This window comes from Solea senegalensis, linkage group LG12 (genome assembly GCF_019176455.1).
Source record: "Solea senegalensis isolate Sse05_10M linkage group LG12, IFAPA_SoseM_1, whole genome shotgun sequence".
NCBI classification, from domain to species: domain Eukaryota; kingdom Metazoa; phylum Chordata; class Actinopteri; order Pleuronectiformes; family Soleidae; genus Solea; species Solea senegalensis.
This window is the reverse complement of record NC_058032.1, coordinates 16,373,915-16,401,823: the sequence shown is the minus strand read 5'-3', so window position 1 is coordinate 16,401,823 and position 27,909 is coordinate 16,373,915. Positions and strand designations below refer to the sequence as shown.

Sequence of the window (27,909 nt, the reverse complement as noted above, 5' to 3'; positions counted from 1 at the left end):
AGCTGATAAACATACTTAAAACAGGAACAGGTTTCCAAATACTCTTCCTCTAATGGCCTTAAAAATAAGTTATAAATCCCCTAGTGGGATCAAGCTGGATAGCTTTGATGCTGCTGTAACGTACTCCAGGTTGAAGGAGCAGACTACGAAAAGGTTTTTTTTTTTTGCACAACTCAGTATGTTCTGAGGAAACACTAAATGAACTGAAGGCCTGGGAGGCGCAGGCTCTGACTTAACTGTTTGTGTGACATGTAGGAGGTGAAATAGTTTGGCAGCAAACCAAGAAAGGATTTGTAAATAAAGCTATATAAGTGCAGTAGTCTAATTTGGTGAAGTTGCCGGTTGCAGCTGAATATCATTCGTCTCGTATTTCCCGTCCAAGTGTGTTGGAGAATCTGTGTAGCCTTCACTTAGCATTAAAGCTCAAAAGATATGTTCATTGAGGGGTTTTGTAAAAACACGATGATCTAAAATGGATAAAAAAGGAAGTATAATTGTTCTTATCGTCAAAATTTGCCTAATGAAGCTTCAATTTTACACACTGGACCTTTAAGTGTGTGTTGCGTTTCCTTTGTTTTATAAATATTATGGATCATAACGGCTATCAAAGAACCATTGTTGTTTACCTTTGATGAGGAATGTAGTCTATTTTACTATTACATGAAACAGTTTGTAAATACATGAAATGAATGTCAACAACAATGTTTATTTATTTATTTATTTTTTTAATGAAAGCAATCCGTCACAGATTAAGGGATAACAATATCAATACTACTCCATTCTGTTATAGGAACAATAACACTCCGGACTCTTGTTATCATTGTTACATCGACATCACTGCACCAGTTTTTCACATTTGGACTGAACCACGCTGGGCTGTGTCTCTTTGCTAAGCTAAGTGGCTACTGGCTCCAGTCCTGCATTGAATGGACTTACTGTACATTTAACAGACAGATAATATTAGCATGATACACGAGCACCTCTGGTGTTTCTCTCTAGCGCTATGTATTAATAGGCTGAGGTAGTTGAACACAGTTGAAGTGGTGAGTGGGTGTATGAAGCAATATATATGTATATGTATATATATATGTATATATGTATATATATATATATATATATACATATATATATATATACATATATATATATATATATATATATATATACATATATACATATATATATATATATATATTTAGACACATACATACATTACATATGGAAAAATAAATATGAGGTAAATGAGAATGAATATTGATGAACTTCCTCAAGTGTTTATAATGGTTTAGTCTAAGTGTGATTATGTTTTGGAACACCTCACCAACAAAGGCCCACAGAGATGTTTAGACTTCTCTTATCTTTCTTTTCTTCCACCTCTGTGTGCAGATTTTCAAATACCATCATTTTCTACCTCGTAATTCAGCCGTCCTCCTTAATTTGCAGATATATATGTTGTAAGCTCTCATAGTCCTCTCTCAGAGCAATCTGTCTCTCTCTGAAGATACACGGAGATGGAAAAATGCTATCACAAATAATCAGAGAATGAAGAGGAACTTTGAAGATAGTTTCAATTATTCTGCCTGAATAGGAGAGAGTATTGCATGTATTGTTCTTCCCCTTGGACAAAACAACATTCATTCCACTGACTAGGCAGCGAAAGCCGTGGCACACGCGTATTACTATTCATGACATGGTCCAAATCTACATTTCTGCTATGTTTCTTGCTGTGTGCTCTTTAACAGCAATGGCTGCCTAATAAGCTACAAACGTGTTGTTTTTAATAACAATATTAGAATTTCAAGTGCTTTCAAGGTGAAGTCGGCAATCTTATGGAAATCAACCATTGTACTGCTCTGCCCTTGTAGGTGGAGGTTACAATAGAATTCTGTTGGCCTTTCATTCTCCCCTCTGTGGTCAGATGAATTTAAATGTCAGCAGTGTTTCCTGCCTTTTCAGAAACAGGCTTGAAATGGGAAACACAAATGCCAGTCTGGCTTCTATTACCTGCCGCCTTGGCTCGCATCCACAACTCACTGTTTGCACTGGACTTTTATGGATCACATTCAAATAACGCCGGTGATTCTGCTCTGATTTATAGCAATAGATGCTATAATTGTACACTGATGGCTCCTAATGAATCGCATTTGATTGATACTCGTGGTAATGATGATACATACGCGGTTTATTGTTGTAGATTAGATCAGTTTCTCACCTGCCAGTAGTGCGGTTGATGTTAATATATTTACATTATTAAGTATGTAAATTCAACTTCCCGAATAATAAATCATTATGTCTAAATTTACAGTGCTGTCCAGGAGTCGTAGAGCACCACATTCAGAATTCTGTTAAACGATATGACTGAGAGTTGGAGAGTTAACTCATACAACATGTTTATGTTAGTGCTCAGGCATGTCTTGAATAAGTCTTAATAGTGTAGTAGACATGAAAAAGTAGGACAACCTAAGTAGCATTAATTAGGGTTCAAGAGAGCCAAGGTCACGCTATTGTTCCAGAGGAAGGGTCGGGCATATTTTCTGGAATGCGTTCCAAGCCGGTGAAACAACACATCTGATGGTGTTTGCACAGTACTGTATATTTTATTTGAACTTATTTGTAACTTCCTCTCCATTTCAGACGGCCTGATGGACTGTGTTGACCCCGACTGCTGCGAGCAGCTGAGCTGTGGCTCTGACCCCCTGTGTCACGGCTCTGCCGACCCATTGGCACTGTTGCAGCAGAGCCCTCTGACCCCCACCACACCCCCCTTGCCCACCAGCACACACACACACAGCTTTTACCGGCGCATACACTTCCTTCTTGGCAAGGCAGCTACACACACACTCCCTGGAGATGTGCCCTTTGATACCAGGTATGTGCTTATTTACTGTGTGTGTGTGTGTGTGTGTGTCTCAGTCTGAATGCTTTGTGTGTCTGTGCCCTTGACATATCCTGCTGCACTGTATGTTCAAACATATGATGATGTCAATAATGAAGTAAATGCATCTGCATTTATACATGCACCATTTGTTGCACATTTCTTTTGCTCAAAGACATCGTGTGAATGGGGCGTCTGGTGTTCACATGCCTTTGCACACATTTCCGCGATCCGTTTCCCTGGAGATAAGCAGTCGCGGAGCATTGCATTGTCATCCACTATCAGTGTCACAAATGTAGAGTATTTGTTTGCTGGATATTAATGCTTAATGTGTCATTGAGTTATACCAGCCGTAAAGGTGTCGCCATAAATTTTTCAGTGCCCTCTCGCTGCCATCGCACAGCAAAAATGCATCTTGCCGGCAGGATGATGACCTAGAAAGCTCCATTAGAAAAAACAAGAACTGAGGCCTCTCTGTGAGAATATGACAAAGTGCATTTTTAGCCCACAGGTTCATTTGTGGAATAAACAAATACATTAATTATCTGGACACTTTAGAGGAGAAATCAATGGCAGCTTTCAGAGTGGGAGTAACTAACAGGGTGAATGTAGCCTCCTAAAGTGATTTCAGTGTCCTTTATTCCTCCTCTGTTATAACAGATCGGCTCCATCAATGAATCTTTGTACTAATGTGTGTGCAACACAGGTGTCTGTCAAAGTCTGCCTTTATTTGCCCAGCTCAGCCATTATAACGGGGCTTAGCAGTGTATTTGACACTACACCAGCAAAAGTGAGATATACATTTCAAAATAGCAGAGTTGTGACTGATAGTTTAAGGGCTATGTAGAAAACAGCACAGCCCTGTTGCTGCAGGTGCTACTGTCACTGTAATATAAACATGATGGTGAAGTTTTGTTTCTAATATGACAGGCTGTTGAAAGGGTTTACTGTGGGTAAAGCTATATTTATGGCCCTTGTATCCTGGCAATCTGTGGCAGAATTCTCTGTGCTAAAGGAGGAGGAATTGTTCTGAGCAGAATAAATGCAGTTGTTTTTTTTTTACAGCGTGTACAAGGTTGTTTGGCTCCTGCGTTGCAATATGCATTTTGTCTTCAAACTATGATTATGTTCTCCATCACTGTTAACTTGTCATTTCTCCCTGTCTTTGTCCATCTCTTTTTCTCATGCTCTTGTGTTTTGCCAGCCGAGTATCAGTAATCAGAGGTAGCATCGCTTTGCAAGACGGCTCTCCTCTGGTTGGAGTCAACATCACCTTCCCACAGCATCCGGAGTATGGATACACTATTAGTAGGCAGGATGGAAGGTACCGACACCAACACAAAATACACATTCTGTCTGTCTGTCCGTCCTTCTTGTGTTTTTCCAGTCTTATTAACTCTTCTTTTACCCTAGCTTCGACTTGGTGACCTTGGGTGCAATGTCTTTGACATTGATGTTCCAGCGCCCGCCCTTCCTGCCACAAACACGCACCATCTGGACACCGTACAACAACTTCCTCGTTCTGGATCAGGTGACCCTGTCCAGGGAGGAAGCTCAAGCTCCTAAGTGTGACGTCAGGAGTGTTTTGAGTCCCTACCCACTCGTCCTGCCCTACCCTCTTCCCAGATACATGGGTGCATGTGCTGAAAAGGGACCAGCTGTACCTGAGCTACAGGTACTATCATCTTTGCTTTGGAATGAGTGCTGAGCATATAACGTTAGTTAGCTTTCTGTATTTTACCCTATTAATTCCATTAGTTGTACAGCAGTGCTCAATATAGTGTCATTGAGCATGGAAAAGAACAGAACTCAGTGTTCACACTGAGCTTAGCAACAACCTCAGTGTTCACCTGTGTTAATAAATATAATCAATGATTTTAAAACTTGGCTGAAAGGCTTATACAGTACAGTACTGTGCAAAAGTTTTCTGTATTTTTTATTCATTTAAAAGGGAGCTAACAAAAGAAAAATCGAAATCAAATGAATATTCAGTGTGACAATCCTTTGCCTTCCAACCAGCATCATTTCTTCTTGGTGCACTTGCACAAGTCAGGGAATTCGTAGGATTATAGTGAAGTCATTAACTGAAACGATCATTAACTGAAACAGATGCAGCTGTGGAGGAGGTTTGAAACTAGGTGAGGTGCAGCCAGACCCAGGCGAGGTTGTGCAAGACAGTTTCATGTCACAGGTCCATGTCACACCATGGCATGACTGAGTACAACACTACATCACTACATCACATTACTACATCAATAAGGTCTTCTTTTCCAGGCAAAGATTCCAAAGCAGACTGAGGTTTTAAGATGTGCTGTTCAAGCTCTTTTGAAGAGGCACAGCGAAACAGACAACGCTGAAGTCCGTAGACTCAACGTTCAGCCAGGGAAACTTAGAGTGGCAGATGAAAGACACATCACGCTCACTTCCCTTCAAAACTGCTCCAGCAGTCTCCATGGAAGAATCATGTCCAAAAAAAAAATCATACCTCAGTCTTGAAAACAAGGCCAAGTGACTCAACTATGCACGGAAACATAAGAAGTGCAGCAAAATGGCAGCTGCTGCTCTGGACTGATCAGTCAAAATTGGAAATATTTGGCTGTAGAAGAAGGCGAACGGCTGGAGAGCGCTACAATAATGACTGTCTGCAGGCGACAGTGAAGCAAATTGCAGACTGAGTTGGAGATTTGGCCAGTTTTAATGGTGTCCTTAATGCTTCATGCTCAAACATATACCCAATGTCATTAAGAACTATCTTCAGGAGTCGTGGGAGTGATGGTGTGGCCCTCGCACAGCCCCAGCATCACTGAGCGTGTCTGGGATTGCAGAAGGATTCAGGGCAGACTACATCCACAGATGATCTGTGGTTAGTTCTCCAAGATGTTTAGAAAGTCAATACCTGCCGAGTTCTTCAAACACTGTGTGCAAGAACCTAGAAGAATTGATGCTGGAGAATTTATATTTGTGAAAGCATTTTTTATTTGACAGCGCTTTCCCACACCTGCCTTCAACTTTTGCACAGTGTGTCTGAATAAAATGATACAATCAAACAGCAATATTACAGTGGGTGAACGAACGTTTCCTCCGGCTGTGTATTATTGTTCATTAAAAAAGGGTATGGTGTTTTATTTGCTGGGCTGTCTGGTATGAAATATTATCAACATTTCTTTACCTAACTTCGGTGTGAGAAAAAACCTTGTTCTGACAGATAATGTCACTATGACTTCATTTCCATCACCATCAGCTAATGGTTGTTTTTTTTGTTCATTTGAAATCTGTTTTTTTGTTTTTTATTTGCATTTGGCAAAAGGTGAAATCAATTCCAAAACACAAAATAGTCTGAATAAATGTAGAGAGAGAGCTACTAATCACCACATTCCTTAAACATTTAAAAGCAAAGGTTGATCATTTCTTGTTAGAAATGAATAAAGCAATCAGGTTTCAAAATTATTTCCGATTTCTCTGCACTCTCTTTGACTAATGAGACTAGTTATTGCTTGAAATGATTCTTCACAACAAAAAAGTAAATGTTCATTATGTACATCATCATTACTGTACCACCTGCTTGGTGTGCCTCCTGCACCTTACTGTGTGAGCTATTTTTTTCCCCCACACCCGTCAATAGCACCTATTATGTAAGCCTTAATGTGTTAACAAATGCTAAGCAATAATAAAACACCTTTTTTCTTAAATTACTGTCTACTGTGTGTCTCACTCTCTTCTCCTTCTTGTTCTCCTCCCCAGGCAGTACAGGAAGAAGTTTCAATTCCAGGAGGCTTTGTGAAGCTAAACTATTTGAGTACCCGTGCTGCAGGCTATCTCTCTGTGCTGCGTATCCTCCTCACACCTCCCTCCCCTTCATCCCCGGTCTCCCCATTGGGAGGTCTATCCAAGGTGCATGTCCGAGCATCGGTCCAGGGGAGATTGTACCAGCGCTGGTATCCTGCAGGGCCTGGCCTGGTGCACAGGCTGGTGTGGAACAAAACTGATGTTTATGGCCAGGAGGTCTGGGGCCTCACTCATGCAACTGGTAGGTGGGATTTAAAATACATGGTTTCTTTCTCTTAATCTTAAATTTAGTATTAGGGGCCACGTGTAAAAAAAATAAATAAATAAAACAGCATGAATTATGTCAGAATTCTGACTTTAATCTCAGAATTCATGCTGTTTTATTTTATTTCTCTTTTTTTTTGGTTACATTGTGCCCTAATCTTCCATATACATCCATTAATTAATGAATCATTATGTTTTTGTAGTCTCCTTACTTCCAGGCTTTGTGCCAAATGGGGTTACTTTTAAAAACATTTTAGTAAACCTTAAAACAGGTTGCCATATTATTGCTGTATTATATTCATATGTGAAACTCCTGATGAATGCAGGGAAAAAAATACACAGCATAAATAAGATGTTTAGATCGGGTGAGTCAAACTCCCTATACTGCAATCCATACCATAATTCTCACATTATTTAAACTGCTTCACACATGATTGGAAGTCTGAAGGCTGGACGCTGTGAGTAATTAACAATTCATTTGGTAATCAATAAACTGTTACTGGACAATTTCCTATTCAGAAATTGAAGATTTTGATCTCCTCATTAAAAAATATCACTTGCAGTATCGGAGTTTAGTTTCTTATCTCGGGACTGGACACGTTTATATCTCAAACCTTTCATTGTGATGTTAAAACTGATTGTGCAGTGTAGTTGGGATAGAAAAAAATGACACCATCCATGTTCATGGTGATCCCTATAAGCCCTGGGACAAGGTTTTCATGAGGATAACTGAGAATGGACTTACGATACAAGAGAACTGCATTTCTTCCGTATGTAAAACACTCACTATACCTGCACACAGTCGTGTTTTTCACCAGCTCTCAGGAAAGACACCTGTGTCTTTACCGGCGTTTTGCTGCTGCCGTATCTTCCTCGACAGTGACTAAACAGGAACTGCTGGGGACAGGAAAGTTGTCTGTTGCCTTTTTAAATATTGGTTTCACAACAGCAGATTTCCCAGAATGCAACAAAGATGTCTTTAAGATGTTGTACCACCTTTACAAGACCTTCGGGACTGACAGAAGAGAAGACTAAAGAACTGAAGGAGTTGTTTTGAAAAGGAGGAATGGCAGGATGTGTGGCTTTAGAAAATATGCTGTAGAGGAACTCGAGGAGAGGATACCATCTGCAGTGGCGGGGAGAAATGTCTCGACAGTTTTGACAGACTCTGGGACTGTAAATACTAGTCTGTGCATATGCTAAAGACAAATATATGTATTTCACATATGTGCCTTCTCCCATCGCTGGAAAAAGATATACTATACTGTATATATAAGTGTTTCTGTTGTTGCACTTTTGTTTCAGTCATTTGAACAAAAGTCATAAGGGACTCGACCTCTGAACCTTCTCTTGGTTGTATGAGAGATAATGTCTCCACTTTCTGTGTTCAGCGCTTTTCTTTGTGGAAGGTTGTAGACAAAGACTGGTGCTGAGGCAGAGAGCTTTCTAATAAGCACTGGGATATAGTGGGCCTACCAGGAGCTTTGTCCACTCGAGCGGACGGTCTCATACTCAGATTGCATCTCTCCTTCTGTTCGGCCTCCTCCTGATCCATCGCCATCCTCTTCTCTTTATCTGCTAGAGCTGCTTTTCATCTGCTCCGGTTCTCTCAAATTTTCTCAACTCAAAAGCCCCTGTTTTCTTATTTACCCTGCTTTTCTCAACCACCACGCCCTCTGTGCATTCTGCCGTCTTCCTTTACCCCCATATGGGTTTTCAGTCTTTCTACTCGCTCCTAAATTCTCTTTACGTCTCCTCTCTGCTCGTTTATCCCTCCATTCTCTCTGATCTTCTGCTGTTACCTCTCCCCGGTCTTGCTCTTGCCCTTCCTTTTTCTTTCCTTTTCTACCCATTCTTTTCCCTCGACCCTTCCCCTTTATGGTTCCCATTGCTTTGTGGGCACAATGACACAGGTGTGCAGCCACACGCAGACACACAGACACACACGCAAACATCTGTGTATGTGTGTGTACACATTATTCCATGTGCATGTACGTAGTGAGTGAAAAGGAGATCATGCTCTGTTTGCTGGGGTGAACACATTGCCTGAGGCTTCAGCAGAGGGGAATGAAAGCTTTCACCTGTGAGATATTGAGTGTGCATTTATATACCATTGTTTGTGAGGGAGTGTGTATGTGCGTTGCTGGTGTGTTTCCTTTTTTTCTGATATAGCTACAGTAATATTCAGTTGTGACGCGGTTCTCCAAACACTGACACTTTCCCTTTGAGATTGCTTTGCCCGTTTTGCCCTGGAAAAGCTTTGTTCCTCAAATGAAGTCAGTTGTATTGTGGAGTGGAAAAGAAAAAAAAGAGAACAAACAGGACAATGTCCCTATTGATGGGAGTTTATTTATGGCAACTTTTGATGCATTTTCATAAGGTTGGGTTGGTTTCCAGGTCATGAAACAGATTTCTCAGGGGGTTGCAATGTGAATTTAAGGGTCACAAATCACACAGTACTAATGCGTTATATTTTAAGACCTATGCTTTTATTTTAGGAAAGTGTATTTGTAAAGCCTGTCTATTCAAGCAATGCTTTGGTGTGCATTTACACTGTATACCCTTTTTTTTGCCCTTTAAAAACACAGGATCACGAGAGCTTAAGGCACATATAATGGAAACAAATGGGCCTTTTCAATGAATCTAAGAGATAATTCCTGTACTAAGATCTTTTGTCCAGCACTATAAGCTTTATTTTCTCTCTCAGAATCCCCAGGGTCCCAAATTACCCATTATTTTCTCTCCCCAATCACTTCATTGATTGCATCCATTGAGTTGGGGAACAGTCGGCCCGGTGTGCCTTCTGAGATTTTCTCTCTGCGTTAAAGGGGGATCTCCCGTGTTTGTGCACAAACTTCTTATGTATTCCACTATCACCGCTGTTCTTTATGCTGACTGTGCTCCCCAGTTCCCCTTCAGTGCCTATCAATTCAGAGCACATGTCGTTGCTTTACAACCAAGCGAGTTAGAGAGCTCAGTGTCAACAGTGACTGACAGCTGCAGCATTCCTCCTACGGCTTTTTCTGGTCACATGTGTCGAGCTCGTCTCCTTGTACAGTGTCTTCACATTAGCAATGTCACATAGGTTTAAAATGCAGTTAACTGTGTCCCGCTGCTCCGATTGCACAGCCTGTTTTAATGTTTTAATGTGGAATGCATGCTTAAGAGTATTTCTCGCATTTAAGTTGAAAACATTAAAGTGTTATTCAAAACACCTCTTTGTTGCTTTATCAAATGTTATATATATGCAAATAAATGATCCAACCACTGAGTGTAATTTAAAAGGGGTCAAGCATAGGAATGAGCTGACAGAGAATTCTGCCTTTCTTCTGAGCATTACATTTCTTACAGCTTGATTTTTATTTTCTTTGGTTACTTTCAGCCAACAGACTCTTATCAAAGTTATTTACAAACTTAGCAGGCAGTTGTCATCATGTAAAAAAGCACTGATACGCCCACCACACATTACCTAACAGCATCAGATGGCAGAAAGACAGTCAGTCTCCATGTAGTTTGAGACTGCTCAAGTACAAGCAAACAGAAGGATGTTTTGGTGATAATGTGTAGTGTAGTGTTTGAGGTCTGACTGCTACTCCGTTTGACAAAGGTCTGCAACCATTAATGTTATTCATCAACTAAAAGTAAACTCTATTACTTTTGATAATACATATATCATGTATTAAGATGATTTCAGCTCCTTAAATATACATACATTCTGATTTCCTTGTACTTTTTTTACATTTACATTTTATGGACTAAACAACCAATCAATGAACTCCTCTGTGCTGCAGGCGCACCCTTGGTAAATTGCCGTGGGAACAATACACAACACTTTATATGACAGGCTGGGGGTGTGTGTTTATATTCAGTCTTTCCAAAATGTGTTTTTTCATCTTCTTATGTGTTGTTGAGTCAAAGTTATGATTCATTTTCATAATCACATTTTTTGGTAGCGATATAAATTAGCAATAATTGTGCAGAAGTCACACCATGTTTGTGTTCATGAAAACATGAGAACCGTGACATATTATTTACAAATTTCACAAATTCAATCCGATTTTAAAAAGGTTGCTCAGGTGTGTTTATATAGTTGGAGAAATATTTTTTTTAAGTCTAAGTTGTGCTGAAAAGAAACGAGGGGAGACGGTAGCTCGATGGTAGAGCGTCGTCTTTCAACTCGAAGGTTGTGGGGTCAATTCCCACATCCGCTGTGCTGTATTAAAGTGTGAGTGAATGGCAGAACTGTAGTGTGAAGCAGCTTTGAGTGGCCATTATGACTAGAAAAGTATTATATAAACAATAAGAGATTATATTGCCTCTATCTACTATACTGTGGAATTTAACATAGTAATGGAAAAAAGCAGCTTAAATGCTCTGTGTTCTTAGGGTTAATCAGGAAAAGTCAATAATGATCTATAGGAACAGCACTAATTGTAGCTTTAAACAAGCGTAGCATTACCACGTTGTAAAAGTACTACATTACAGTTCTGCTTTTGAAATGAACAAAAGTATTAACAGCAAAGTGCACGGACATTATCTGTTATTATCAAGATGAAGTGTGTCTTGACAGCCTTCTTGAGCACAAGAAGACTTGAGTAAAATGTATTTCTGCATGCGTGCGCAGCTGTGTCCGTGTCTAGAACGACGCACAAGAAGTACAGCATTTGTGTGTGGCTGCAGCTTTTTCAGAGCCCCGATGACTTTGTCACCTGCTGCTTTTAAACAATTTCCAAGAAGTGGTAAATTACCGCGGAAAGTCGAAACATATTTTATCCTGCCAAGCTGAAAAAAAGTCCTGATGGTTGGGAGCTGCAGTTAGATGCTGCATAGTGTATCATTACAACTAAGAGGCCACACAGCTAATTCTAGGGCTCCTTCATGAAGCTGGGCTCCTCCTGCTTAATCCTCCACTTTTCACTGATCTCTCTCAAACACACACACACACACACACTCACAGAGACTCTCGGCCTTTCATCTCTTTCACCACTCAATACAATATAGTCTGAAAGCAATGGGGAGTATGTTTGTGTTCTCCTGTCAAGTTCTGTACAAATACCAACACATCGTTATTATTCTGTGCATATGGTGTTGTACAGCACACAGCTTTTACTGTGCATAACGGCGTCTGTTTGGTTGTGTTTCAGTATCCGTTGGCTATGAATACGAGTCGTGTCCGGGTGTCATCCACTGGGAGAGGAGGACAGCTCTGATGCAAGGATTTGAACTGGTCCCTTCAAACCTGGGAGGCTGGTCACTGGACAAACACCACACCCTCAACATACACAGTGGTGAGTACACGTACATCAAAATCAGGCCAATTTAAGTGGATATTTGAGTGTGAGTCTGTAGCACACAGTGTAGCTCAAATTGGGGGAATGATAAATGATTAGTTTACTGTACAACAGGGTTTCTTGAGAAACACATGCTTTACACGACATAATACCACAAATAAAATAATTCTAATTGTTGACCTTGATGTAAAGAGACCAGAGACCAAAGAGTCCAGGTTAGAACCATATAAAATAAACACAATTTTTCCGACTACGAAACAAACTCCCGTTTTGAAACTCTGAGCGGCTCTGTGTTAGTTTTCACATCAGGAAATTCGCAGACTTCACCCGCAAGCAGGCACCGATTGCATAATAGTAGCTGTTATTTACACTATCATTCATCCACTCAATTTTCCTTTAAATGGTGACATCATTTTTAACAAACCTGACATCAAACAACACCTTAAGACCTGAAACTGGCGATTGAGACGATTGACTTTTCAGGAAAATGTTAACTGACGTTATAAATCAAGGGAGAAGTAGGTTCATTTTACCACAGACTTTCTTTCTACTTCTGTCCCTACTTCACTTTTCAGCTCAGATAACTACATCCATTTTATATATTGATGCTTCTGAGGCAACATGATGCTGTTTAACAAACTCAACTGCAAATTTCACACAAAAGTGATGAAAACTACAATACTTCAAAACCCATCAGAGCTTTATTGTGCCAGAACAACAGTAATCCCTCACAAACATCTCTTATGACCCACTTCATGTGTGTGGCAGTGTATTTATTTCGCAGACACAACACCTTCTGTCTGCATTTTCCTTCCATATTTTGCTGTGTTTAGGAATATTTCTGGGCTGCCACCTTCGGGCAGGCCAAGCGTAAGCGCTGCGCCCCTGACAGTGAGAGCGGCGTGAGGGCGGGACTAAAACATAGTGACGTGGACACTGTGCTGTGTGTCCCTTTCCTCTGCCTTCTGTCTCTGTCAGAGATGTATGAAGAGCCATCTGTGTCTATTTGACTGAAGGCAGGGCTAAGCTGCAAATAGAAGCGCACAAACACACATGCACACCCAGAGCAGAGACGCTCCAGTGGACATGACGAAGCGTGCGCTTTAGTTACAATCACACACACGTCTGGAACAGCAGCGCTCTTCCTCTTGGTTGTGTGGAGGTATGGGAATGCTTGTTTTCACACTGCTGTCAAACACTCAGAGAATGATGTTTAGTTTCACCATTCACTCTCAAATGCTCAGTCACTGCTACCCACTCGGTGAGTCAGAGACGGTCTTACATCAGCACCTGGCAAATCCTGCATGGTATGCCTTTAAATAGCTTATTATCCTAAATATACAACGCTAAAACTAGGTTTGGATAGAAATGACATTTTTTTAATTTGTTCTTTGCTGAGACACAACACTCAGTGTTTGACAATGTCCCAAGCAGTCACACAGCTGTCATTGCATGATGCAGTAAACGTGGGTGACTCCCAACCACCCACTTAGAGAGCAGTGAGAGGAGCTCAAAGACAAACCATAAAACCTTGAAAATCTGTCATGTGAAATAATCAGAACTGTTCTTCAGCAGAAAATTGTGTGTTCATGTAGGAGCCCATCAGTCATCGTAATAACAGGCTTCAATGTATTTATTGCATTCCTCTCTCCCAAGGAATCCTTCACAAGGGAAATGGAGAAAACGTCTTCCTCTCCCAGCAGCCTCCTGTCATCAGCTCAGTAATGGGGAACGGTTTCTACCGCAGCGTCCCCTGTGGTGCAAGCTGCAATGGTGCAGCCCGGGACATGATGCTGTTTGCCCCCGTGGCTCTGGCCTGTGGCCCCGATGGCTCTCTCTATGTGGGGGACTTCAACTTTATCCGCAGGGTCCATCCAGATGGATACACCAGAACCATACTTGAACTCAAGTGAGAATCCCGATCTTCTTGCATATGTGCATGTGATGAGGCTAGTGTGAGGTCTCGTGCTCCATTAGAACTAAATCACGTGAGTTCGTATGGCATTAGTGCCGGTCAGCGTCAGTGGTCGTGATCTTTTGGATCTCAACACACTCTGATGTTTGTCTTTTTGAGTGTGAGGTTCAAACATCACTTCTAATCTACCTCTTTAGGATGAAAGAGAAGCTGAAAGTCTGCTGTGAGACATAGACTTTTTTTTTCTTTCTGTGGATTAAGATGATGATATCTTCTACTGCGCTGCGGGCACTGACTTCTCTATTTCTGTATTTTCTCAAGTGTGGAATCTCAACGGAATTGCAGTCATTTGTCCTGCAATATGTTCTTATGTAACTTTACTCTCTCATTCTGTATTATTATCTGATCTCTGATTTTATTCTTGGTTCAGACAGAGGTTTCATAGTGTCTGTATTTGATACTTCCCCAATCCTTTGGCAGCAAATGCTAAAAAGTGTCCTGTGTCCTAGGTTTGATATTTAATGTCCAGTTGTCTAAATTGTCTCTATTATCACTTTCTAAGGGGGAAGTGACTCTTGAGTAATTGCTTTACCTTCTCTTTTCTCGTCTGTGGCTGATTACGAAGGAACCGGGACACCAGACACAGGTGAGAATTGGTGATCGACACATTTATTGTGCAATTTATTTTGATTTGTTTTCTACAACACACACACAGACACAACCTGAACTCCTCATACACCCAAAGACCTTCGCAAAGATCCTCAAATCAAATCCTCATTTAAATTTCACTGGGTGATATTAAATTTGCAAATTGGAAACGGCGCAAAAATGTCAAGGATTTCTTGTTTCCGAGCTTTTGCAGAACTCTGTACGGAGGATGCAGCGGTTCATTGACTTCCTGATTCAGACTAAGTGCCTGAGGCATGTTTGGCCTCGACATTGTCCCCAGCACTTGCTGTTGATGTGATATCATGTTAGAAAGAAGATGAGGCCGATGTTCTAGTGTGTTTGTATATGTGAGTGCTCCCGTCTGCGTGTTTCCCTGTCAAAGGTCATACTGAGCAGACATGATGTGTTTTTGTGTGTGTGCTTATGGGGGATTATGAGAAAGAGAGAGAGTTAATCTGAATCTGTTTGCATCCCAGTCTGGGCCTTTCTGTGTGGAGTGTGCATGTTTTCCCTGTGTGTGTGTGTGTGTGTGTGTGTGTGGGGTGGGTGGATGGTTTTTCTCAGGATTCTCCGATTGTCCAAAAACATGCAGAGGTTAATTGGACACTCTAAATTGACCATAGGTGTGAGCGTGTGAGTGAATGGTTGTTTGTCTCTATATGTTTGCCCTGCGATGGACAAGCGACCTGTCCAGGGTGTACCCTGCCTGTCAGTGGGAAACAGGTGAATCTTCATCTGCACTACTCTTAGTTTTAGTTGGATTATTCCAGATGGAAGAAGAATTCAGAAGACAGTAATGCAGCATTTCAGATGCAAACTCCCATTAAACCCCAACCATCTGTCTGAAGAAAACAAAGTGCATCAGTCTTGACAACCAGCAGTGAGTGTAGTGATTTACAAACACATACCAGGAACAGTTCCACCTCCACCTCCACCAGAGCTAAAACCCGCAGATCAAAATCTCTTAAAACTATATTTTAAAGCAAATATGTTTTAGTGTAGATGTAGCCTGCAAATATTGGTAAAATAAATCAAATCAAACCTACGAGAGAAAAGGTTGAAACGTCCAACGTCTGCTGCTCCAAACGCATGCACTGTAGTTAATACTGTACATAAAAAACCTCCGCTGATGTTAGCATATATAGCAACTGTATTCTTCACAAGGCACTTTAGATACCCTCACGTCACCCTGGAGAGTTTTGCTTCCTGCTTCTTCATTTTTTTCTCTCCCGCAGCTTTTTACTGTTAGCAGCACATTAGTGTTTCTCTTTTATTCCATACTATTGTTCTCCCAAGTCAAATACATTAATTATTCATCCACATTCGGCTTTCAAGGCTTTTCACTCCACATTCTTCCCATCAAAGTGCCTATCAGTCCAACACGGCTTCAAAACAAGGTGCTCTCCGAGGGGAGACAATATGGGATGTACTAACAGTAAAATCATTGTCTGTTCTTTCCCTTCAGTAGTTTGAGCGAAGATCATCTTCAAATAGAGAAGGAAGTCCTCCACAATATTGTCTGAGTGCCCAGACGATCAATTCATAGACAGTTAGGATCAGCCAGAACATATCTATGTGCACTGTTTTGTTATTTTGTGTGGAGGGAACAGTGGAGGCATGGAGGGGAGGGGGGGGCTTTGTGAGGCATTGTTTGTGTTGTGGTTGTTATTGTTGTTCATTTCATTCATGTATTCGGGGCTATGATTGTCTAATTGAAAAAAAAAAAAACAGACAGGTAAAGTGATTTGTAATCACTTATATCCACCATGCAATGCCTATGGTTACTCCTGGAGGCTTAACAAATATGAAATACTGCACAGAGCAGCGGCACACTGTAGAACACGGTGAATAACTCTCTTAGGATCAAGCTTAAATTATGTATGTGCAGTTCAGTGCAGGGGTCTGTAAACAGTTATGCACTTAATGGACTAGATGACTGACAGCACCCCTGTTCCACGGTGTGTTTTTTTTTCTTCTTCTGGGCTGTGAGAAGGTTTAGTCTCACACGAAAAGGAGTCTGAAGGTTCATTGGCGGCAGGAGAGTCTCACAGTGTACAATTGCTCTCCGATGCAAAAACATAATTAAAGACTCTGCTAAGAAAATGTTAAAGAAACAAAGAAAGTATAAATAGTTTTATTGACATTATGATTTACCTGTAAGACTTTTTTTTCCCCAGTGAATATCAGCTGAAAAAAGAAAAAGAAAAATGTTTACAAGGTGTTTTTTGTGTTCAATGGCAGGAGACTTTTGACCACACCAAGATGACACTGGATTTCACACCATAGACAGATTGCTGTCATCTCTACACATTCTCACATTGGTTGTTTTTTTTCTTTTTCAATCACAGTCCCAATAATTCAACAAACTAACCTGCCAAAGAAGATGTTCTGTAATTAATGAGCTGCCGACTGTTATGTACAGAAGCGAGGCGAGTCTTCTCCGCATCATCTCCATGTGCACAGTGTTGGCACTCTTCCTACGCAAAGAACAGCACATATAGCTCACAGTCAATATGAGGCTAAATGAAGTCAGTGTTCATGGTGTGCCAGCTAAAGCCTCAGGCTTATCCCTGGATTCACGTGGTCGCCGATCTATGGTGTCGCTTCTGAAACGTGGGGTTGTTTCTTTCAACAACTCCCCGCCTCACTGGAAGCATTTCAGGGGCCCAGAGATCTTCAGATGTGTTGACTTGCTCATTGGGTCATTTTCTTCCTTTACCTTAGTGTGTGTGACTTCTGGCCTGGTGCCACAGATGGTGATTCAGTGGTGGTATACACTCTATGATTGAGAGTCAGCGGGTTGGTGTTTTATTTTAAAACTGGACTGATGTCTTTCTGACATTGCTCTGTGAGGTCCTGTCAATCCTGATGGGCTCCGTGCAGCTGAACACAGTTTCTGTCAACTTGTTTTCACCTTGACATCGACTACATGTCAGGTTTATGTAACATACAGGCTGTTCTATTCATGTAAGAGTAGAGGGGAAAGGATGTAAAGATCAACACACACATATAATTGTGTTGGCACATGCAAGGAACATATCACTCTTTGGTTTAATGCTTAGAATATATGAGCTTATTAATTTTTTTTTCCTCCCCAACAAAGTTAGTGAAGAATGCACAGAATGCAATTATCACCTACAACTATAATTCAGCTGCTGTGGCTGCAGCCATCTGTACTATTTAAATTAGAAGACATTAATCACGTTGTTCCAGCTCAGGCACAAGTGTACTCCTGGAGTTTCTCGCACTAATGCTATTCACTGGAATGACCTGATTGCTACTAAATACCTTGACTTCAAGTAATGGTGTTGTCAAGTCATGAATACTGAGTACAATTTGAATTTCCCAAAACAGTCCAAAATACCTTACTGTCAATATATGTTCAAACAGATGGATGCTCCGACGTGCAGTCTGGTAAACAGGAAAACAGGAAAGAAAATTGAAACTGTGTGTGTTATTGCAGAATTGACATGAAGATATTGTCCTCACTAACTTGACTCACCTCCCCCTACCAGCACCAGCCCTGCACACAAGTACTACCTGGCCATGGACCCGAGGGGGGAGGTCCTGTACGTGTCGGACACCAGCAGTCGCAGAGTGTACCGAGTGAGAAACCTTGGGCAGCCAAAAGACCCTTCACGTAACCTGGAGGTAGTGGCTGGGACAGGAGAGCAGTGTCTACCCTTTGACCAGAGCCACTGTGGAGAAGGCAGGAAGGCTGCGGAAGCTGCACTCAATAATCCTCGAGGTAGGAAACTATTAAATATTAGATCTGAGTTTTTAAAATTTCAGTTCACAGTTCTGAATAGGGCAAACTGGACACTCTAAATTGATTGTAGGCGTGAGAGTGAATGGGTGTTGGCACAGGGCCTCTCACGACCCTCATGTGGAGGATTAAACGGTAGAAGATGGATGGATGGATGGTTCCCAGTTCTTGCACACTGTTGAACTCAACGTGAACTTAATCAATCTGAATTAGTATTTGTTGGATTGCCAATTAAAAATGAACATTAAAGGAGTTGGCTGGGGTGTTTTGGTGCAATAACAAACAACGTAACAAGAAAATATGAATGAAGAAAAATAAAACGGCTGACGATGCCGTACGGGAGTTTCAGAACAGAACAGATGTGCGAGGGATTTTACTACTATTGTAACACATTGTGTCTTTGAGGAGAGATGGTGCACACACGGCGTGTGCAGTAATGGAATGCATGAAGGAATTCAAGTCAGTGTTGGTCTCTAACTTTACTGATGAGGCTCCGAGCAGAGGGGAAGAAACAATTTTATAGTGAGAGGTTTTGGTCTAGATGGACCGCAGCCTACTGCGACAGGGGAGTGACTCAAACAGTTTATAGCACGGATGGGAGTCGGCTGCAATCTTGCCTGCATGCCTCAGGGTCCTGGATAGGCTGCAGTCTGCCCTCATCTTTGGAAGCGGTGGTGAGGATGGACCCAATGATGACAGAATTGCACCGTCAATGTCGTTGGCAGGTTAACTTTTTTTGGACTGCCGCAGGAAGCACATGCTCTGTTGTACTTCCTTTGTTAGAGAGGTGATTTTTTTTTTAGCTCCCACTTGAGGTCGTGAGTGATGATGGTGCCCAAGAAGGGAAAGCCCTGCAGGGTGATGGAGGAGGCTGGGATTTTTCTGTCCACAACTATCTCCAGTGTCTTGGGCAAGTTATTCGACCTGCTTCAGTTCACCAGATGGTCAATCTCCAGTTAGCTAACCCATCCCCACTACAGATGAGTTAAATGAAGGTGGTGTCATCTGTGAACTTCAGGAACTTCCCAGACTGGGACCTGGAGGTGCAGCTGATGGTGCACAGGGAGAAAACAGGGGGAGAAAGAACACAGCCTTGGGTGGAACTGGTGCTGAGGGTCAGAGACATGTTTTACCAGTTTCACCTGCTGCCTCCTGTAGGACCGGATGTCTGTGAGTGTGATGCACCTGCAGCTGGAGTCAGGAAAGCTCAGCTGGAAGAGTGATATCATGTCAATAATGCATATATGGCTTAAATCATGTAAATAATCCAGTGCCTCTCCTTTCCATTTCTGTCTGTTGTGATATGGTAACCGTGGTTCACATAGATATCTGTGATTTTATTAATTCATTGGGATATTCTAAGTGTTGGGAAAAATCCATCTCTCTTCAGGTGAGGGAGGCACATCATTGAGGCACTGTCTCCCATCTTCAAAAGCTGATACTTCAAGTGTAATCCTTTAGCCAAAATTAGATAAAACATAATACACAAGTTAAAAATCTTATTTATGTTATGACAGATGTAATTTTGGTTTTATATTTTTCAAAAATGCTGGTATTTCACATTTCGTCACAGGGCACAAACTACATGCTGATCACTTAGGAAACAACTCTGAAACAACTTTAAGTGCAATATTATAATAACTAACTTTGTAGGAGAGTGTGTCATTTGTTTTCACAGCAGCACTGTGCTCACATTTTACTCTAAAATGTACTCCAAAGTTGGACAAAATGTTGTGTGCTCTAATATGTGTAATCAAGATAGTGTAGACTATATCACTATCTTCAGAATCCTCCAGCAAAATGTCCTTTCTGTGAGAAGTTGGTAAGTAATTATTCATATTCGTAAATATTAATTCACTCCAGGCTGACTGCCTGTCATGAATAATATGTAATTTACTAATGATTGGATAAAAAACATACAACATTGTCAGTTAGAGACAATTACAGCACAAACCTATGGTGATTCAATTTGCTCTCTTGTTTATATTCCTGAACGTCTTTATTATTCAAATGCCTATTCAAGTCCCTCAGACACGTTAATGTTATGGCTGCATTAAATACAGTAATTAAAAGCTTTTTTTCCCCCCATAATTCATACAATTACACGTCCACTGTAAGCCAATGCTGCAGCATTAAAAACATTTGGTTCAAAACTCCACATTACATTGGCACCAGCAGTGTTGTTGATACGAGCCTTTTTCTACTTCATGACCTTCCACGAACGTTTTATAACAAACCAGCATCATTTGTTCCATTTCCAGTGATTTGCCTTTAAGAGGCAACAGACAACATTTGTGTTAATAATGTTTCCTGTTATGATGGAAAGACACAGCAGTAGCAGCAGCAGCTGGTAAGGACACTGGTGTTGTGTTATAATAAGCATACATGTGGAAAAAAAACAAACCATGATACATAGCCAGGTTAAGTGGACGCTATTCTCTTAGGATCTTGGAACCGTATCCCACTGACTAATTACAAGCAAGACTTGTATACGTGTGGATTGTGTCATTTTCCTATCACCATTACACAGTGCAGTCATTTTGAACAAGGTGACAGGTTTATGACAAAGCGCTGTCTGTTTCAGCTTTGAAAATAAGTCGTTTACAAAATGTTGACTTTACAACAAGAAAAGTACCTCTCAGAGACTAGACCTTTCATGCAGGAGATATTTCGCAATTTCACAGCAGGAAAAGCAAAAAGTATGGCCCATAAAACCAGTAATTATGGCTTCAGTCTATTCAGGTGTTCCATTTTCAGTTCCAGTTATGCATGCTGCCTTACTGTCATGTCACATCAATAGAAAAGGCCATTAAAATGTTGTTAGTTGGATCTGTGCTTATCTTGCTTTGATGAATTAAAGGGGGAGGGGGGGGGTCTGTTGTGTTTGCTTTGTAGTCCACTGACTGCTGACTGCACGTAGAGCCCAGGAAATGGAACAGTCCATTCTCGGTTGGACTGACTCATCCATCCATGAAGCCTGATTTACAAAAATCCTTAGAAAAATGCGTCAAAAGTCGGATTTGTCTTCCTCTCATTATCATTTACGGTGACACTGTCCCACAACATTGTACTTAAACACCATGCAGACTCAGGTAATTAAACCCTGAGCTCTGCATTCATGTCACCGTGATTGTCAGAAATACAATTACATAATGTGCATGCGCTGCACACTTTGCCATCCAGTGGGATTCTCGTTCAGTAATTTTAGAGTTACTCAGTGGAATCTATCGTGAATAGGGAGAAGCTGGACATGAGAAAATGAGAATAGTCATGACAGGAAACGTAAAGAAAAGACTTGACTAACAAGGTGAGCATGGCTTCCCCTGGGTTTCAGGAGAAAATGGCACATGTAAGGACTAAACTCAACCAAAATAGGTCCGTCATGTTCAGCTTTTCTTACACTCTGAAGTCTACAAGTTCAGTTCTGCTTCCCTGCTAGTTGTAGCCCAGTTTATGCTATTTGAATAAATGTGCATGCATTTAAATAAGCCCGGAGTGTCGATTTAAATTGGTTAATCACTCTGACCTTTTTCATTGCTGACAGGAGTGGATTTTAGCAATGCGTTTTCTTTGCTGTTGTATTTCCTTTCTTCTGGCCTGTCTGTTAGCTCAACTATAGATGTTGGAAGTATATTTACTGCACCACATATTTATTCATTCATTAATTACCCCCTTTCACATTTTCCTTATTCTCCTTTTTGCCCTTATGCCCTGGGATTGAAAGCTTTGAAAAGTAAAAGTAGCTTACGCCTCAAACAAATTCTTCAAGTAAGGGTCAATATTATCAATCGAGAAACAAACCCTAATAATCCATCCACCTGAACTTAGATGTACAGTATGTTATTTGCTCCTTACAGAGTAAAAATACAGTTCTAATGTTACAAGACGTAAGGTTCTTGCAGCAGCTGAACTAACTGCAGAGAACTAGTTTTCTATTTTTGCCTCTTTGGCCTCCTGTTCTGTCTCACACTATTTATTACGAGATAGGTCTACATGAATAGCAAGCCTTAATTCAGACGTGGTGATGTTCAGGTAGGCCACAAATAGAAATTATCTCTTGTCCTGTTGTCCCATCTTTCCTGATGTATTACTGTGCAGAGTGCTGTCTAACACTGTTGTGATAATTAGACTGAGTTATTAATGTGCCAGACCCAAAGCTTTCAAATATCAAATGAATGGACACGTTTAAGGAATAAAAAGTATATTTTTAGAAAGCATTTTTAGAATAATGGTTCATGTCAAAGAGGCATATCTTATCACTAATCACATATCTATAAATGCCAGGAATGTCTCTCTGTCTGGTAACCTTGGTAGGTTACTAAGGGAACCAGTGTGTGCAGTGGTGAGTGTGGAATAGATATGCAAGAGATATCAGTAAAAAAGCAGGCACCCACTGAATGGGAATTACACTAGGGTCTATATTAAGGATAAATCTAAATTCTTCTATATGAACTGCAGAGTCAAAGCTAATTTGGCAAGTCATAAAAATGCAGAGGTTTGATTAACCACTGTAAACTTGAAACAGGAAATAACATTAGTATTTTAAATTATAGCCTCTTCATATCTGTATCTGAAAAAATGTGAGTTTGATATTCTTTAAAACAAAATCTAGCTAACTGGATTTTCAATATTCAATATTTATTCACACTTCATATGAGTCAGTATTGTTCATGATATCTCTACTCAACAAATTATTTAGTAAGATTCATTTAATTTGGTGAACTTAGCAAGTTCAATTTACTTTAACTAATCCTAAACGTGTTATGGTTATTGGAAGCTTAATTACAGAACTGAAAATTAAAACCCACCTGCAGTGCCTTCACACTCCACCAGGGGTCTGCGGCGCACACTTATAATTTTTCCACTACATGGTGCCAGCTCACCTCGCCTCATCACGGCTCAACTCTACACAGTATGGTTGGTTTTCCATTACAATACCTACTTAACGTGGGCGGAGTCATCACTGCACGGCTGCATGAAACAGTTGTGACTTTGTTTTGTATTTTTCAAACTAGTGACGAGTGACTTGTAAAGCAGTTATTTTTAATGTACTGAATCATTAGAATCAGTTAATTAAAAAAGATTTGTTCAGCACAGACTCCGTCGGACAGTCACTGAACTGAAATACAGCGGCAGCGTTTGTGACAGTGTAGATATCTCACCACTTCCTCACAGTGGTGAGATATCTACAATTTAAACATATTAAATAAACATATACATGTAAAAAGAAATCTGTGAGAAGCATGAATGTGTATAACACACTGGCAGCTCAGATGGGGAGAGGAGACTACAGATATATATATATATACACACAAGGACTAATTAACAGATGACACATGCAGTCAGTGCAATACAGAAGCACAATAAAAAAACTAAGAAATGAAGTAAAAAAAATAACAACGACATGCACACACACACACACACACACACAAGAATCTCTAGGGATTATAGAGAAAATATAATAGCAAGTTGCAGTTCCCTGGGTGAAAATGCCTTTTGATTTGAAATGATAGAAAATAACTCAAATAGTCACTCATTACAAGCGAGGTGTGAAGACCATCTCTGAGCACACAGCAGAAAACCACAGCGGACAGTTTGTTAGGTCCACATACCTACAGAAGCGGTGGGTGAGTGATATGCAGTATATACTGTGTCGTATATAGTGAGGAACAGTGATGAACATGAATATGAGAGACAGGATTAGAGTTGGCGCGATGTCAGGGAGGAAGGAACATCATTGCCTCTCATTCATCAATGTCGTCATGGTGTCTGTAGATTAGCTAATGAGATCTGTTGTAGTTTCTGCAGAACATGACTTTAATTCTGGGTAACACTTTACATTATAGTGGTAATATGATAACAGTGTGGTAAGTAATATTGCAATTTTTACAGTAATAGCTTGGTAATAACATTTGAAAATGCATGTCGGACATAAGGAGGATGATTTTGACTTTATCATAATATTACCTTCCTCTTAAAGAATTATTGCCACACTGTTAACATGCTGTTACTGTACAGGATACATCATTATTATTATTATTATTACGTTTTTATGTTTCCACCAGCCAGCTTGTGTGGAATCAGGTCACTGTATGGCTGACATCATATACTGTAGTCTGGAAAAGCCTGGAAAATAGGACATCCGGGGGTTGCATTGTACCAAAAACATGTGCTGCAAGGAAGAGGAAATAATCACTTTACTGCCCTCACCAATCACACCCCCACACACGGGGCCAACTCTTGGTCCCCAGGTCGCACAGGAGATTTAGCCACAGGGCTGTCACTCAAGCTCTACCCACAGTCCTCGATGGCCTGTCCTGTCACTCACACACGCTTGCTCGTGCATGTGCAGTCTGATGTTGGCGGCAGACAGCCAGTCAATATAGAGCACAATAAACAAATGTAGTGCAGAAGTGACTCCACTCTTCACATGTCACTGGCTCGACATATAAAGTAGCTTTGAATGGGACAGCAGATCTCTTATTTCTCCCTTAACTTTTTAGTTGCAAAGAGAAAAGAAGATGAAAATGGATTCCTGTTAGAATTTGACGGACAATTCTAAGACTATTTTCCCAGCACATGCGCCACTTGTACTTTAGAGCAGGGCAGCATCTCTGTAATAGATTGTTCTGTCCCATGACTCCTTTTCTCACAGTCAAGTATTTTATACTCTTTGACTTACTGCACTTCAGACTCTCCTCTGTGACCGGTGTCTCATAAAGCCTCTGGAGATTTCTGCCTGGAGTCCCTGGTTCCCTGTCATCCATCTGCCACAACCTGCACTCTTCCTCCTCCTCCTCCTCCTTCTCGCAGCCTCTTACCAATGGTAATGAGTGGTAGACTTCACAGAGAAATATCTGTCCTTCTATTTCTCTTTTTTCCTCGTTTTTGAAGCTGTGATTCTGCAGCATTGATCTTTGTCTTGTGTCCTCTTCAAAATTAGAGGCTTCCTTCGTTTTTCCTTCTCGCGCTCTGATGATTCATCCATGTGTCCTACTGTTGACATAGCTGCATTTGGCCTGCTGTGACACACAATATTGTACAACACAGCAAACGGTTGTTACACAGTAATCCATAATTTTCATTTAGCCAACAGTGTTACAGCACTATTCAGCACACTGTTGTTGCCCAATTTTACAGTCTCTCCAAAGCTTAAGATGCAGGGATTATCTTGTGTCCTTCAACGCTCACTTATGAATACAAGATCTGGGGCATTGTTTAGAGTTGGCTCCACATGCAGCTCTGCAGTCAATTAGCACGGTAAATAAACGGCCTTGCTCCATTTAGAAAGGATTTCATGTCTGACATGAAAGAGTCTCCAGTCCCACGGGACCCGAAAGCTTTAGCTTGAATCCCTGTACTTGGGTGTGTTAATATGTAAAGATGGTTGCATGAATGTAAAAACATCTCTCTGTTTCATGTGTCGGTTTGGACAGAGGACGTTAGAGTGACTCCAGTGAAGGAGAGTTTAGTTGTTTGTTTGCAATGTGCAGGTCTTATCTATTTTTTGTTGACTAGTCCCAAACAGCAAAGCTGACATCCACAGAGAGAGGTGTGTGTGTGTGTGTGTGTGTGTGAGTGTGTTAGTGCTTGCAGTGTTGGTCTCTCACTCTGACCCACAGGGGGCAGACTAATGCCCTTATCAGAAGCTGACACGCTGCTACCACATTTCTCCCTCCTGCCCCAATAGCCTCTCCCTCACTCCATTTCTTTTCTCTTCTCCTGTGCTTTTTTTTTTGTCTCTTTTTCCATCTCTATCTTCCCCAACACCGAGCGCCACAACACATTTGTCCCCGTCTCACTCAGCCTCACAGCTACTACATGCCATGAGCAGGGCCGGGGTGACAAATGAAGCAGTATGGTGTTTAAAGCTGGTCGCGGACATTAGCATGTTGAACAGTCAGGGAGTTTAAAAAGGAGAGACACAGCCAGGGGTAAATTTGCCTCACATGGCACATCACTGCTCATAGCCAGGCGTCATTTTAAAACAGTATCCATCTTGGCTGATGGTTAACGTATAAGCAGAATGTATGACATATACATATTTAATATCATCTCACACTGGGCAAGGTCTCATTTAGGGAGATAAATAAAACATGGCGTGACGTTCCCCAGTTTGTTTCATCAGTATGAATCAAGCATTTCAAATGTTCTTCAAGCCCTCATAAGCAGATTACTTATGAGATTTTTATGTTATCTGATGTGTTTATTTGTTTGTCTGCATGTGGTTGACTGTGAAGTTACTGGAGATGAAGTTGTGGGCAATTAATTTTACAGGGCTTGTTTGTATCTTTTGTTTTTGTTTTGCTTGGTAGAGGCATGTTGTGTTTTTGGTTTATTTAAAAATATATATGCAAGCAAATTAGGAATTAGGGGTGTCGCTTTTTCCAAAAGCCATGGTCTGGATATTATGTGACGTGCTATACCATCAAATGTTTTCAGATATTTTGTTATTTATGAAGAAAAAGCCTCCACGGCTTGTCCTCCATTTTCACAGAAATAAAAACCTCACTGTCTTCTTTTTGGGCTAAGAGTGCGGTCACAGTGGATAAGGCCAAGTCATGATCACAGCGCCCTCTGCTGGACAATGCAGTAATTACATCAAATGATCTAAAGTGCCTCTAGGCTGTATATATTGAACTCAAACAGGATTTTAAGGTTACATTTTTAACTTGTTATCTGAAGTTAGAGATACCCGAATTTTCGGGGATATCCTCGCACACCGGTCACCTGCCAGTGTTATTTAGGGTGTGAGTGTGATTAGGAGCATTCCCCAGTTTGTTCCATCAGTATTGAAGCATATGATTTTGTCAGCAATCCCCCTCCTCACTTCTCCTCCAGGAGAGGATTCATATATGAGAGGTTGTGTGCTGTAAATGCACAGCTCTTATCACTGCAGCCTGCATTTCACTTTCCCCAATCCTGCCACTTACCAAGCTGTGTTTGCTGGCTGCAGCAGTGAAGTTATAAGATCTCTTAAGGCTGTGCAGCCTTCTGTGCCAGCTGCTTTGTGTTTTAACTTTGGAAAGAATATGCCATTGTTATTCTACCTCTGGCTCCCATAGCGTTTAGGGCAGAGTGATTGTTGTGTCTAACAAAATAGAGAAAGAGAGCGAGAGAGGAGGAGAGGATTAAATTGATAGAGACAAAGAAGGAGCTCACAACTGAAATAGAGTGTGTGTGAGAGAGAGAGAGAGAGAGAGAAAGAGAGTGCAACAGAAAAAAAAATGAAATTAATAGAGAAAAATGAGGAATGGGAGGAAAGTGAGAGCAGGGGAGTGAATGAAATGGATAAAGAGAGAGAGAGAGCTAAATCCTGCAGTGTGTGCCAGTCCCACACCTC

At 40.9% G+C, this 27,909-nt stretch overlaps 1 protein-coding gene across 1 annotated transcript in view; it reads left to right on the top strand.

Moving 5' to 3' along the window:
- tenm1 (teneurin transmembrane protein 1) overlaps positions 1-27,909 on the top strand; it is a 169,650-nt gene that overhangs the window by 105,730 nt on the left and 36,011 nt on the right. Inside the window, exons 15-22 of the mRNA XM_044040050.1 lie at positions 2,635-2,869; positions 4,080-4,199; positions 4,289-4,550; positions 6,617-6,902; positions 12,070-12,213; positions 13,873-14,125; positions 14,757-14,777; positions 18,316-18,548. Coding sequence (XP_043895985.1) covers positions 2,635-2,869; positions 4,080-4,199; positions 4,289-4,550; positions 6,617-6,902; positions 12,070-12,213; positions 13,873-14,125; positions 14,757-14,777; positions 18,316-18,548 — 1,554 coding nt within the window. The remainder of the gene's footprint in view (positions 1-2,634; positions 2,870-4,079; positions 4,200-4,288; positions 4,551-6,616; positions 6,903-12,069; positions 12,214-13,872; positions 14,126-14,756; positions 14,778-18,315; positions 18,549-27,909) is intronic.